Source organism: Patagioenas fasciata, chromosome 6, assembly GCF_037038585.1.
Source record: "Patagioenas fasciata isolate bPatFas1 chromosome 6, bPatFas1.hap1, whole genome shotgun sequence".
NCBI lineage: Eukaryota > Metazoa > Chordata > Aves > Columbiformes > Columbidae > Patagioenas > Patagioenas fasciata.
Window position 1 is genome coordinate 12,902,859 of NC_092525.1, and position 13,132 is coordinate 12,915,990.

The 13,132-nt window shown below is 48.1% G+C and overlaps 1 protein-coding gene across 1 annotated transcript in view; it reads left to right on the forward strand.

Moving 5' to 3' along the window:
- The window catches only part of LAMC1 (laminin subunit gamma 1), a 65,964-nt gene that overhangs the window by 39,462 nt on the left and 13,370 nt on the right, over positions 1-13,132 (forward strand). The window contains exons 2-13 of the mRNA XM_065842373.2: positions 672-976; positions 2,569-2,699; positions 4,114-4,280; positions 5,914-6,102; positions 8,031-8,148; positions 8,249-8,347; positions 8,452-8,588; positions 9,443-9,565; positions 9,653-9,842; positions 10,683-10,795; positions 12,065-12,286; positions 12,382-12,570. Of these exons, the coding sequence (XP_065698445.2) occupies positions 672-976; positions 2,569-2,699; positions 4,114-4,280; positions 5,914-6,102; positions 8,031-8,148; positions 8,249-8,347; positions 8,452-8,588; positions 9,443-9,565; positions 9,653-9,842; positions 10,683-10,795; positions 12,065-12,286; positions 12,382-12,570 (1,983 nt within the window). The remainder of the gene's footprint in view (positions 1-671; positions 977-2,568; positions 2,700-4,113; positions 4,281-5,913; positions 6,103-8,030; positions 8,149-8,248; positions 8,348-8,451; positions 8,589-9,442; positions 9,566-9,652; positions 9,843-10,682; positions 10,796-12,064; positions 12,287-12,381; positions 12,571-13,132) is intronic.

Genomic DNA, 13,132 nt, shown 5'->3' on the forward strand with positions numbered 1-13,132 from the left:
GGCTGAAGCCTGCTGGGGGTGCTTTTCCCCGAACTGGAGTTTCTCGGGGGTCTTGGAGACTTTGATCATATGGTCTGTGAAACTTAAGCTTTGTTTTGTCTGGCCCCGGGGAATGAGTAGAAGAGGGTATTCTCACTGGTGGAGGAAAGACTTCACAAGTAGTAGGAAGAGTTTGGGATGTTTTCTATTTAGGGAGGAGGCAGAGGTGCAAAACAGGCTCTGTGGTGTGACTCTAACCTCTCTGGTTAATACGGTTTCTCCCATACGTGTGTTCGGAAGAAGTATTGTCAAATGGTGTGGTTAGCTTGGACCTGGCCTTAGATACATTACACCAGTTTGTGTGTATCATCTCTTGGGGTAAGGTCACTGCTGGTGGTGTCTGTTGAAGAGAATTATAGCTTGTGAGATAAGTGTTTGGTTGCTCAGATGTCTGTAGGTCTATTTATTTGTCTACTCAGCCTACCCTTGACTTCTGCCTTTGATTCCTTCACCTTCTTTTTGCTGGGAGGTACAGTACGTAGGACTGGAGGAGATACTTCTGTTGCTGCTGGACATCCTGCTGGACACTACTGGAGATGTCTCTTCCGAAGAGAGAGTTGCTGTGCAGCTCTGTCCATTCTTCCCGTTTTAAGTTGGAGTTTTTCCTCATGTTTGTGTTCTCTTATCCACAGGAAAGGCCTTCGATATCACATACGTGCGTCTGAAGTTCCACACCAGCCGGCCGGAGAGCTTTGCGATCTACAAACGCACCAGGGAAGACGGCCCATGGGTACCTTACCAGTATTACAGCGGCTCCTGCGAGAGCACCTACCACAAGGTCAACCGTGGCTTTATTCGGACTGGGGAGGACGAGCAGCAGGCGCTCTGCACGGATGAGTTCAGTGACATCTCCCCTCTCACCGGGGGCAACGTGGCCTTCTCAACGCTGGAAGGACGTCCCAGCGCCTATAACTTTGATAACAGCCCCGTGCTCCAGGTACGTGAGCAGGACTAAGTCAGCAGGGTAGTTGGCTGCACTACAGATCCTATTTGTACTGAAAGGCCCTCGCACGGGTGAGTTGGGACGTACAATCCAAAGAGGTGCTTTTGGAGGAAGATGTGAACTTTCTTTATGGTACTAAAAAGCAAAAGCGGTGGCATTGAGGATGATTTATCATTAGGCATCATGGAAGTCTTTAGAGGGTGGATGCGGATCTCTACCTGCTTAGAAACCAGATGTGGGCATTTTGCTGTTGTTTCAGATATAAAGAGAGGGGGATGTAAAGCCTAAGTCAAATGAATATTTGAGGCGTCTTCATGCATATTTTGAGCACAAATATTTAAGAAATGCATGATTCTTCTCAACAAATGAAGGGTTATTGGAAGCCCTAACCTGTTCTCTTACAAGTGTCTTGGGGCAGGCAAGCTTGATTTTGTCCATAGTATTTGTTTTCTCTTACAAGCAGCTTGGTGAGGGGGTTCAGCTGGGGCTTTTCTTGTTAGTATTTGCAGCACTGCTTGGGCACTGGTCAAGAGCATACTGGGAGCACCAGTTTGTCGTTTACTCACCACTTTGTGTATTCTGCTTGGTGACTTCTCTATTCCCCTGAAATGGAGAAGAACCTTGTTGGTGTAGCTGGCCCTTGCAGAGAACAGGGTCTAATCGTCAAGGTGAACAGAGAGATTTTGAATTAATGATAGGGCATATAATTTTCTGATAAGCTTCTCTATTTGAGGAATAGAGACGTGGCCACCGGTTTCCTATAAATATGTAAAAACCTCCGGCATTGCTTTTCAGAACTGAAGTAAATGTGTATTTTTGTGCTCAGCATTTCCATGTGTTTATGTCAATGTTTGTAATTCAGTAAATCTTATTGTACTGGTTAAGCAGTGACACAGCTGCAACACGGTTGTACATACAGGGATGTTTTTTCTCCTTTTTTTATGGTGCTTGGAGGAAAAGGGCATTTGCAAAAGCTGTAATAAAAACAAGGTGTGCTAACAACAGTCAGTGGCTGAAGGTGGTGTGAAATTTGGGAACGGGCTGCATGTGCTGGCTGTTGCGGGAGGAGGGTAGGGCACTGTGGTGAAGATGCTGTGTAAATATTATGAAAAGCTCTTGTGTTTTAAGTTGGAGCTGCCTGTCTGCTTTTCTTCCTCAACCTCCCCCAGCCTCATTCGTCTGTCTGTGTCTTTTTGTCTGATGTACGTCCGCAGATGAGCGTACCCTAAAGCTTTTCCCATTCGTGCTGTATAGCTTTGCGGGAAAACTGCAGTCAGATAGATAATGTACAATTAGTGTGTGTAATTGCCTGCACTGTGCTTTTTGCTGCCCAGCTGAGAGCAGCCGAGAGACAAAGAGGCATTGAAGAGGTATCTGGGGAGGAGCAGGGTCCAAAACCACATCTGAACCAAGAGGACGGGCTGTAAGGCCTCTTGGGCTTCTATGGTGGAGACGGGAAGTTGATGAGGGAGGAACTTGCTGGCTGATGAATGACTTTGTAAATACACCTGCTAATGACCTGGCACTGATGCGCTCTTGAGGGGGATGTTTGATGTTTAATCTGATAGGATTTCTCTCTGCTCTAGGAATGGGTGACGGCCACAGATATTAGAGTGACCCTCAATCGTCTGAACACGTTTGGAGACGAAGTTTTCAATGACCCAAAAGTTCTCAAGTCTTACTACTATGCGATTTCTGATTTTGCTGTGGGTGGTAGGTGAGTAGGCAATAAACCTCTGTACTTATTTAAAGCTGTTGGTCAGGATTACTAGAGTGCTTTAAAAATTGTGATTATACTCACATGGTACCATTAGGCTCTGGTCTTTATTGACTGTCTCAAACCAAAAATGCAGCAGAATTAATCTTATGAAGCTTGCAAATACTGTGTATCATGTCTTGTGGCTACAATTTCGGGCAGACAGAGATAAAATATACTTTTTTCCTTGATTAGTTCAAATGTCAAGTGATGTGGGAGGGCAGAGGGTGAAAAGACTGACAAAAACATAAAACAAAAGAAAAAAATCACACAACTATTTTCTACTGTGCTCTTTGTGTGGTTTTTAATGTGTTAATAATTGTTTTCTGCCTACATCTGTGGCTTAGAATATCAGTCAGTAGAAAATCTCAACATCTCTGCTTCACATGTATTTTGGGAGCGATCTCCTCTGAAGATCTGATGCACTGGACAATACCCTCGTTGTCCATTCTTTTTGCCAGAGCATATTGTAGAATACTTGAATATTTTGCTGGTGATAAAATGTTTTGATAAACAAAGCTGGGGCCAGTGCAGTGTGTTGGGTTGTTGGCAGGGAGCAGTGCTGAGACCAGGATGTGACAACATGGGGATTTGCACTGGCTGCACCACTGGTCTGTGTAGATCCCTGGGCTTCTGTATTAGCCACCTTCGTGATATTAAATTTTTACTGATACAGGCGCATGGCTCTGCCTTTTCCTGATGTGAGAGAAGCTGCAGAGAATATACTGACCTAAAGCCAACAAAATCTTTGCTTCTCCTACTCAGCATATTCTGTTTTAGTGACAGATTGTGAAGGAGTTGGTTAATGTTCTCACGTTTCTAAATGTCTGCCTTGAGCTTGCTACATCTTTTTATTTCAGGGAGTGGTTTGGGTTGAAGGGACCTTCCCAGCTCCCCCAGTGCCACCCCTGCCATGAGCAGGGACATCTTCACCAGCTCAGGTTGCTCAGAGCCCCGTCCAGCCTGGCCTGGGATGTCTCCAGGGATGGTTCAGCCACCACCTCTCTGGGAAACCTGGGCCAGGCTCTCACCACCCTCAGAGGCAACAATTTCTTCTTCATGTCCAATCTAAACCTGCCCGCTTTCACTTTAAAATCATTACTTGTTGTCCTGTCACTACAGGCACTGGTAAAAAGTCTCCGTCCATCTTTCTGATAAACCCCCTTTAGATACTGAAAGACCTCAAAAGTTCTCTCTGGAGCCTCCTCTTCTCCAGGCTGAACAACAGCAGTTGTGGTCTCACTTCTGTTGCGATCACCTGCCTTCGAATTTGTCTCATCTCATATTTTCACATCTGGGCTTTGCTTTTGGGATCACTGCGAGTGACCTAGATCCTTGGAGTTTCAATACCTGTTCCTTGTCTCTTGTTAACCAGATGCAAATGTAATGGCCACGCCAGTGAGTGTGTGAAGAACGACCTTGGGAAGCTGGTCTGCAACTGCAAACACAACACCTTTGGGGTCGACTGTGAAAAGTGTCTCCCTTTCTTCAATGATCGTCCGTGGAGGAGAGCGACAGCAGAGAGTGCCAATGAGTGCTTGCGTACGTACGGCCGTGCTTGACAGGAACGCTTTTATTGGCATCCAAAGCTGTGCCATTGTAGTCAGCCAGGGTTAAGCACAGTTCTGGTGTTCTTCAGCAGAGATTTTGTGGGACTGATGGTCATTCCAGTTCCGTCCTGTAAGAGCTTTCTGGTAGATCCCTAGAAAGGGGCATCTCCATTCTGGAGAAGGATGGGAATCACCTTTAAGAAAGAGGTGTGCTGCTTGTGCTTTATAGGACCCATCGGGGAAAGAAAAATGTATTTGGTATGCTGGAGCATAATTGCCTTTTAAAACACTCCTCATTTAGCATCTGCTGACTTCCTGTTGTATTTGGGTTATTGGTTTTAACAGTTACTTGTAGACTATTTCATCCAATTTGGACACTGTTGCAAGAGTTCTGGACCGCAAACACAGATCTCTGTGACCAAACGCCAGTTTATTTAGCTTGGTTTTGCATTGCAGACCACAGCTCCTGGTAGTTTACTTTATGGGGAAGCTTTTTAGACAGAAAAGTGTTCTTCCTGTCTGACCTCTGTGTGTGTTGATCAGTCCTAGCGGTCTGGTCAAATGGTGAAACCTGGATCTCCTGCTCCCTGAACAGATTTGTAATCTGTCCAAATCCAGGGGAGAAACTCTCCTTGCAGCAGGGAGTCAGCCTTTGCCATTATCTTCTCATGCTTGTTTGCGTGACTGTGATGGGTGTTGCTGTGTAGGAGGGTGGCATTTTGGCAGCCCAATGTGGAAGTGAGCGGGGTAGAAAATGCTAGTTTTCTTCTGGATGTAGGTGAGAGTGGTCTGGAGGAGTCTGTTTCATCTTTACCGCCTTGCTTCCCCCGTTTTGGTTGGAAAAGACCCCTCAAGGTCATTGAGTGCAACCATAACCCACCCCTGACGCTACCCCATGTCCCTGAGAACCTCATCTCCGTCTGTTCAACCCCTCCAGGAATGGTGACTCCAGCACTGCCCTGGGCAGCCTGTTCCAATGCCCGACAGCCCTTTGGGGAAGAAATTATTCCCAAAATCCAACCTCCACCTCCCCTGGCGCAACTTGAGGCCGTTTTCTCTGGTCCTGGCGCTTGTTCCTGGGGAGCAGAGCCCGACCTCCCCCGGCTCCAAGCTCCTTTCAGGCAGTTCAGAGATCAGAAGGTCTCCCCTCAGCTCCTGTTCTCCAGCTGAACCCCCCAGGTCCCTCAGCCGCTCCCATCACACTTGTGCTCCAGACCATTCCCCAGCTTCGTTCCCTTCTCTCAACTCGCTCCAGCACCTTAAGGGTTTTCTTGGTGTGAGGGACCCAGAACTGCCCCAGGATTGGCGGTTTGGCCTCCCCAGTGCCCAGCACAGGGACAGTCACTGCACTGGGCCTGCTGGCTACACCAGTGCTGATACCAGGCAGGATACTGGTGACCTCTTGGCCACCTGGGCACACGCTGGCTCATGTCCAGCTGCTGTCACCAGCACCCCCAGGTTCATTTCTGTGGAGCAGTTTTCCAGCCACTCTTCCCCAAGCCTGAAGCGTTCGTGGGGTTGTTGCGACCCAAGTGCAGGACCTGGCTGTGCTTTGCGTGGTGGGTTTTGTGATGGGGGCACCTGGCTGGACACACCATTCACCAACGGAACCCTTGTCCCTGCAGCTTGCGACTGCAACGGGAGGTCACAGGAGTGCTACTTCGACCCCGAGCTGTACCGCTCCACGGGCCACGGGGGCCACTGCTCGGGGTGCTCGGGGAACACGGCCGGCGCGCACTGCGAGCGCTGCAGGGACAGCTTCTATCGCCTGGGCAGCGAGGAGGAGTGTCTGCCCTGCAGCTGCAACCCCGTCGGTAAGTTGTGCCAGCACACGGTTCTGCTTGCAAACTCCCCTGCTCAAAAGCCAGCTCTTCTCTCAGTTATGCAGCTGATTGCAAACTGCAGGGTAAAAAGAGGTTTTTTGGTTTTTTCCTTTTTTTTTTCTTTTTTTTTTTTCCTCCGTACTAAACGCTTATTAGGTTGTATTTTAGCTTAGATTATCCTCGGATTGAATTGGGATTACAGTGGCAGGGGCAGATGTTTCACCCCTGTGGCGTTTACTCCTTCAAATATGTTCTGAAATAGATATTTTAATTTTTTATGTTTTTGTCCCCACTGCGTGTGTTACCCTGGACACTCCCAGCACTGAAGAACTCATTATAATTCTTAATAAACAAGATGATGTGAGGAGATATTTCTGGAAGTTGGCCACACTGAGGAATTGTAGTGAACTTTAGCCACATCAGTTTCTCCTACTGAGTGTCCAAGCACTATAAATACAAACCAGTGAAACCTTAAGCATAAAAGGGGGTGGGGGTGGAAAGAAAAATGAAGTAAACTCAAAATATGGAGTTAAACTCCTGTAAAAAAAATAAATTAAGAAAAATATTCTGGCAAGAGAACAAATCTCTTGTCCTGAAGGGCACCACTTGACCTGTATGGAGTGATCCCATAATTACACCAACCCACAGCAAATAAGGGGCAAGGAGACAAAAGGGTAACAGATAGTAAGATATGATGTGAGGTTCCAAAATAGAGTAGCTGGAATAAGTAATTGCTTGCAGCATGCCCTAAAAGCAGCCAGGGAGAGGTCTGCCAGGCTACGTCTCCTCTCTAATTTGGTCGGAGAGTTGAACAGTTGTGAAATTTTTGACCAAGAAAGGCCTCTTTCTCTCTCTGTCTGCTTTCCCAGGTCCTCGTGTCGGACCTTATTTTAGGAGGGGTCTTTAAGGACAGTTTTCAAAGGGCTTTATAACTCAACCGTCAGCTTGTATCCTGTGGCATATCAGCACCCAGAGCGTATTGGAAGCCCCTGTTTTGATTTAGGTTGCTGATTTTTTTCCAAATACTGTTGTTTTTCTAAATAACCATAAGTGGGACTGCAAAGAGGATTTGAACTTTGGCTGTATATGGTAAAGGTTCTGTGAGCTCTTCTGTCCTGTCCAGCCAAATCATCGTATAACTCTTCACTTTGCTATAATCTTCTGATGTGGATTGAAGTGGAAAGAAGCAACTATTTCTGTATATTAAAATAATCTTTTCCTGGTAATTAACTCTTACAGTGCTGACAACTCCTAGGCTGCTAGCTACGCTGGTGCTTGGGAGAGAGCATTTTGTCTGCCTTGGATTAAAGAACCCTGCTGCTGCTTTTGTGCAAGTCTGCTTGAACAGAGCAGTACTGAGGAACATGTCCTGCCAGAAAATGAGAGTTTTGCTGAAGAGAGTTAATAGTGACACACGCAGCCTTGCTCTGAGGAGGTGGTTTAGTCTTTAAATCCAACTTAGGAATCAAGAGAGGAAATTGGACCATGAAAGGGAGAGGTCAGGATATCCCCCGGCAAAGGGGGAGATGGCGATTAGAAGGAACACATGGGGTTTAGGGAATAAAATCTCAGAAATGGTGCATTGCAGGGTAAAACAGGCATGAAATTAAAGATGTTACATGCAGAGGTAACACTGAAGATGAAACAGGGATAAAGACAACAACTGGAAGTTAAAATTATATTTATATGTAAAAAGGGTGGTTGGTAGGAATAATTAAAACTCAAATATAGTTTGGAAGACTAGGTAAGGATTCATCTCTCTAGAGGTGCCATGGGAAACATCCTTGTGAACTAGAGGCAGTCTCTAGGTAAGCTTGAAGCTGCACTCCCCACTTTCTTGCTGATTTTGTAGAGCTGGAAGAGCTGCGGGCTGGCAGACTGGGCTGATTCTGAGGCGCCTGTCCCCTTTGTCCCCGCAGGCTCCCTCAGCACCCAGTGCGACAGCTACGGCCAGTGCAGCTGCAAACCCGGCGTGATGGGCGAGAAGTGCGACCGCTGCCAACCGGGCTTCCACTCCCTCTCCGAAGCCGGGTGCAGGTAAGGGGGACTGCTGCTCTCTAAACGTAAAAACAGGTGTCTTTTTCAAGTCTTCTCTGCCTGGCTCTGAATGGGTTATCCTTTCTCCTGGCTCCTTCAGGCCGTGTTCCTGTGATCTGGCCGGCAGCACCGGGGAGTGCAACGTCGAGACAGGACGGTGTACATGCAAGGACAATGTCGAAGGCTTCCACTGCGAGAGGTGAGGTTCTCTTCCTGTGGCTTCATTTCAAGAATGAGAAGCATTTGAGCGATGGCCTGAGGTAAGCATTGGGGAAATTAATTCTCTTTCCTTCGCTTCTTCAGATGCAAACCTGGATTTTTCCATCTGGATTCCTCCAATCCAAGGGGCTGTACCCCCTGCTTCTGTTTTGGGCACTCTTCAGTCTGCACTAGTGCCATCGGTTACAGTATCTACAGCATCACCTCCAACTTCCAGTTTGGTAAAGTTGAGCCTTCTTTTATATCTCAAATCAGGCTGTAGACTCAAGTCAGAAGAAGATTAAAAAAACCTGCTCCTTCGTGACTGTTCAAGACCACAAACCTTGGGCAGGCAGGTCCAGGATCCCTCTTTTGGAAGTGTTGCATTACTGCTGAAGTTACAGGGAGCTTCCCAGTCTGCAGCTCGTTTGTTCAGCCAGAGAGGAATGAATTAACATGCACCATACAGGTGCAAACAGGAATTGTAACGTAAATCTTTTATAGCTTGAGAGAGGTGCTGGCAAGGACGTTTTATCAATTTTAGAACCAAATCAGGAGTTTCTGATTGAGAGGGTTATAATTGCTTTATATTTGGGGTTTACATGGCTCTCAGTAAAACACAGTTGTATTTCCGATGAGTCTGTAAGCTCAGGAGACATGTTTTGTTTTTTTTTTTAATACTGTCTATTTCCTGGGTATGCATGTTTTCATGCTGTGTAGTCTGAAAAGAATGTCTCTTTAATTAAAAAGTTCCTCTGGAGAACAGTGAGTATGAGGTTTGAAACTTGCATCAGGTTGCAGGGGACTGCAGGTTTTCCCATCCCTGCCTAAGTCCTTTAGAAAACAGGATTTTGAACAAGTAGCTGTTGTAGGGTTCAAGTCAGCGCTTGAGTTAAGGGCTTAGATTGGGAAGATGATGATTGCTATTGATGTTCTTCTGCACGTCTACTTTCTAAAGTCTGTTACTGCTGGTGTACAGACTATAAATTAGTTATACAGGAGCAGAGTGACACGGGAAGCGTGTGCGAAGCTGCGTCTTCAAAGGGTGTTCATTCTTGCATGTTTGATTTTTTTCGTTTGTTTTGGTTTTTTCCAGGAGAGGACGAGTGGCGTGCTGAGCAGCGCGATGGCTCTGAAGTCTCACTCCAGTGGAGTGCAGAGACCCAGGATATCTCTGTTATCTCGGACACCTATTTCCCCATGTATTTTGTTGCACCACGTAGGTCATTTGAGAATTGAGGCTTTCTGTGCTGTGGGTGCCTTTTCTGTTCTGTCCCCTAACTGTAAGGATTTCTTCCTCTTTCAGGCAAGTTCTTGGGCAACCAGGTTTTAAGTTATGGGCAGAACCTGACCTTCTCCTTCCGTGTGGACAGACGGGACACGCGCCTCTCCGCAGAGGACCTGGTGTTGGAAGGGGCTGGACTGAGGGTGTCTGTGCCGCTCATTGCGCAGGGCAACCCCTACCCCAGCGAGAACGTGCTGACATACACCTTCAGGTGGGAATCACAGAGTGGTTGGGATTGGAAGAGGCCTCTGGAGATCATCTAGTCCAACACAACTGCTAACGCAGGGTCACCAGAGCAGATTGCACAGGATCGCATCCAGGCGGGTTTGAATGTCTGCAGAGAAGGAGGCTCCACAACCTCTCTGGGCAGCCTGGTCCAGGCTCTGGCACCTCACAGGAAAGAGGTTTCTCCTCTTATTTAGATGGAACCTCCTGTGTTTCAGTCTGTGCCTGTTGCCCCTCGTCCTGTCACTGTGCACCACTGAAATGAGTCTGGTGCATCCTTTTGACACCCACCCTTGAGATATTTATCAGCATTGATAAGATCCCCTCTCAGCCTTCCCCAGGCTGAACAGCCCCAGCTCTCTGTGTTTCCTCATAAGAAAGATGCTCCAAACCCCTCATCTTCATAACCCTCCACTGGACTCTCCCTCCAGTAATTCCTTGTCCTTGTTAAACTGGGGAGCCCAGAACTGGATACAACTCCAGATGTGGCCTCACTGGGGCAGAGAACCTCCCTCAACCTCCTGGCCACACACATTTGCCCTCTTGGCCCGAAGGCACGTTGCTGACTCTCCAGGCATGGTGGGGGCAGCTGGGACCCAGCTTGTGGTGCCTCTGTCCTCTTAGCCCTTGAGAAAACAAACAGCATTAATTTTAGCTTGGAAGAACGGTCTTATCAGGTTAATTTGGAGCTCGCTGTCTAGCAGCATTGCGTAAGTGTATGTGAAGTATGTTGCAATAGCATACCACTGCTGGAAAGGGTGCGCTGAAAGGGCGCAGCTGTTAGCATCAGAAAGCTTTGCCGATGGTGTGTGACTCTTCTCCGTAGGCTTCATGAGGCCACAGATTACCCATGGAGGCCTGTTCTTACAGCATTTGACTTCCAGAAGCTTCTCCACAACTTGACTTCCATCAAGATCCGCGGGACGTACAGCGAGAGAAGTAAGTCACTGGGTAGAGCCATTCGTCTAAGGACTCGGGTTGCTTTGTTGTTGGACCTGGTCATAAATAGCTATGACAGGTTATTTGGCAAAGCCCGCACTGTTTGCTTTTCACCTGATGTTCCAGTATAACAGCTTCTCCTGGAGAGGAGTTGGGGAAGAAAAGGTGCTGCCTTTGAGAGTTTGGGAGCTCAGCACCCATCACCTTCTGATTCTTTGCTTCTGAACATGGGAGTTTTGTTGTGTTGTACCACCAGTGACTTCCAGATTGGGAGAAATATGTAGCACAGAGTCCTGAAGGATATGGTGGGATAGATGTAGGGAGTTTATAACATTTGGCCTCAGTTTCTGCTACACTGGGAATAGCTACATCCTGTCTCCTCCTCTTACCTTGGCAGGACAGATGGGAAGGACAAGGTCTTGAAAGTGCTGCCTGTGCTGAACCCTCTTCTTAATGAGGGTTCATAAAAATTGGTTACAAATTAGGAGCAAAACTATCTGGGTCCTTGGGTATTGTGATGCGAAGAGGAATTTTTGCAGAAAGATGCAAAGGGATGAACTTGCATTTGGGGAAGGTGGGAAGAGCCGCAAGTGGTTTTGGTAGAGATGACTCAAAGAAGAACGCAGGGTTGTGCAATGGAGGGGAGGAAAGGTGCGGAGCGAGCTGTCCCCTGCGTGCTGTAACTGCTGCTAAGATGTGGGAGCTGGGGCTCTGCTCGGTGCTCCAGAGCTGCCGAGATGGTACAAACACTCTGCCATGAGTTAAAAACCAGCTGTGTTGTGTCTGGGCTCTGTTCTGCTCCGGGGAAGGGGCAGGGAGCAGAGGGGCAGCACTCAGATGCCAGATGAAGGAATGGCTTGGGAGGAATAGCTGAAGAGTTTGCCCAAGGCACGGTTTGCAGACGCTGAGTTAGAGACAGGGTATTAAAGTTGCTGGAGAGATGGTCTGTCCTTTCTAAAAAGACAGGAATTGGTTTTGGTATTTGATTTGGAAATACAAACCACATGCATGCAAAGTTTTAACTTATTTTAACTGACTGTACTTGCTTGCGTGCTGTTCTCAGCATCCTCCTCTGTGCTGTCTTTCTACGTGAGCTATATTGCATCTTTTCTCATGTGTCTAAGTCTTCCTGGAGGATTTTGCTCCTTGATTCACCTTACCAACTGCAAGCACCCGCCTGTCCATCTCTCGCACTATTCAGATGTGCGTTTGGTGAAGCACTGAGAGCCTTTGTGTTTAAAAAGCGTTTCTTCTCTTGGTGCTTTCTAGGTGCTGGCCACCTGGACGACGTTACCATCACAAGTGCTCGCCCCGGACCCGGCGTGCCCGTGGCCTGGGTGGAGAGCTGCTCCTGCCCGGCGGGATACGAGGGGCAGTTCTGCGAGCGCTGCTCCTCCGGATTCCGGCGAGAGACGCCAAGCCTGGGGCCCTACAGCCCCTGCGTGCCCTGCGCTTGCAACGGGCACAGCGAGACCTGCGAGCCCGAGACGGGTAAGAGGGGCTGATAGAACAGGGAGCAGCAAGAAGGCGTTGTTTTCTTCCTGCATTGGATGATGAAGCAAAAACCGTGTGCCCCTCTCTTCCAGGCGTGTGCAATTGCAGGGATAACACGGCGGGGTCTCACTGTGAGAAGTGCAGTGATGGGTATTACGGAGACGCGACAGCGGGCACGGCGTCGGACTGCCAGCCCTGCCCGTGCCCCGGCAGCTCGAGCTGTGCCGTTGTGCCCCGCACCAAGGAGGTTGTGTGCACCAGCTGCCAGGCTGGCACTACAGGTGGGTTCCTCCACAAAAAGTCTTTTTTATTTTAATTTTTTCTACACCCCATGTGCCTGTGGAACTGTGTCTCCCACCAGTTCTGGGGCTGTGAGCAGCACTGAAAGCTGCTCTGTCTTCTGGTTCAAATACTTCTCCCTTTGGCGCTGGTGAGGCCCCATCTTGAATACTGTGTTCAGTTTTGGGGCTGTCTTCATAAGGAGGACATTGAAGTACGGGAGAGAGTGCCGAGGAGGTGACGAAGCTGAGGAAGGGTCTGGAGCACAAGTGTGATGAGGAACAGTTGAGGGACCTGGGGGGTTCAGCCTGGAGAACAGGAGCTGAGGGGAGACCTTCTGATCTCTGAACTGCCTGTGAAAGGAGCTTGGAGCATGGAGCGGGTTGGTCTCTTCTCCCAGATAACAAGTGATAGAACACTAGCAAATAGCCTTAAGTTGCACCAAGGGAGGTTTAGATTGGATAGTAGGAAAAAATTTTTCCCAGAAAGGGTTGTCAGGCATTGGAACAGGCTGCCCAGGACAGTGGTGGAGTCACCATCCCTGGAGGGGTTTAAGAGGCATTT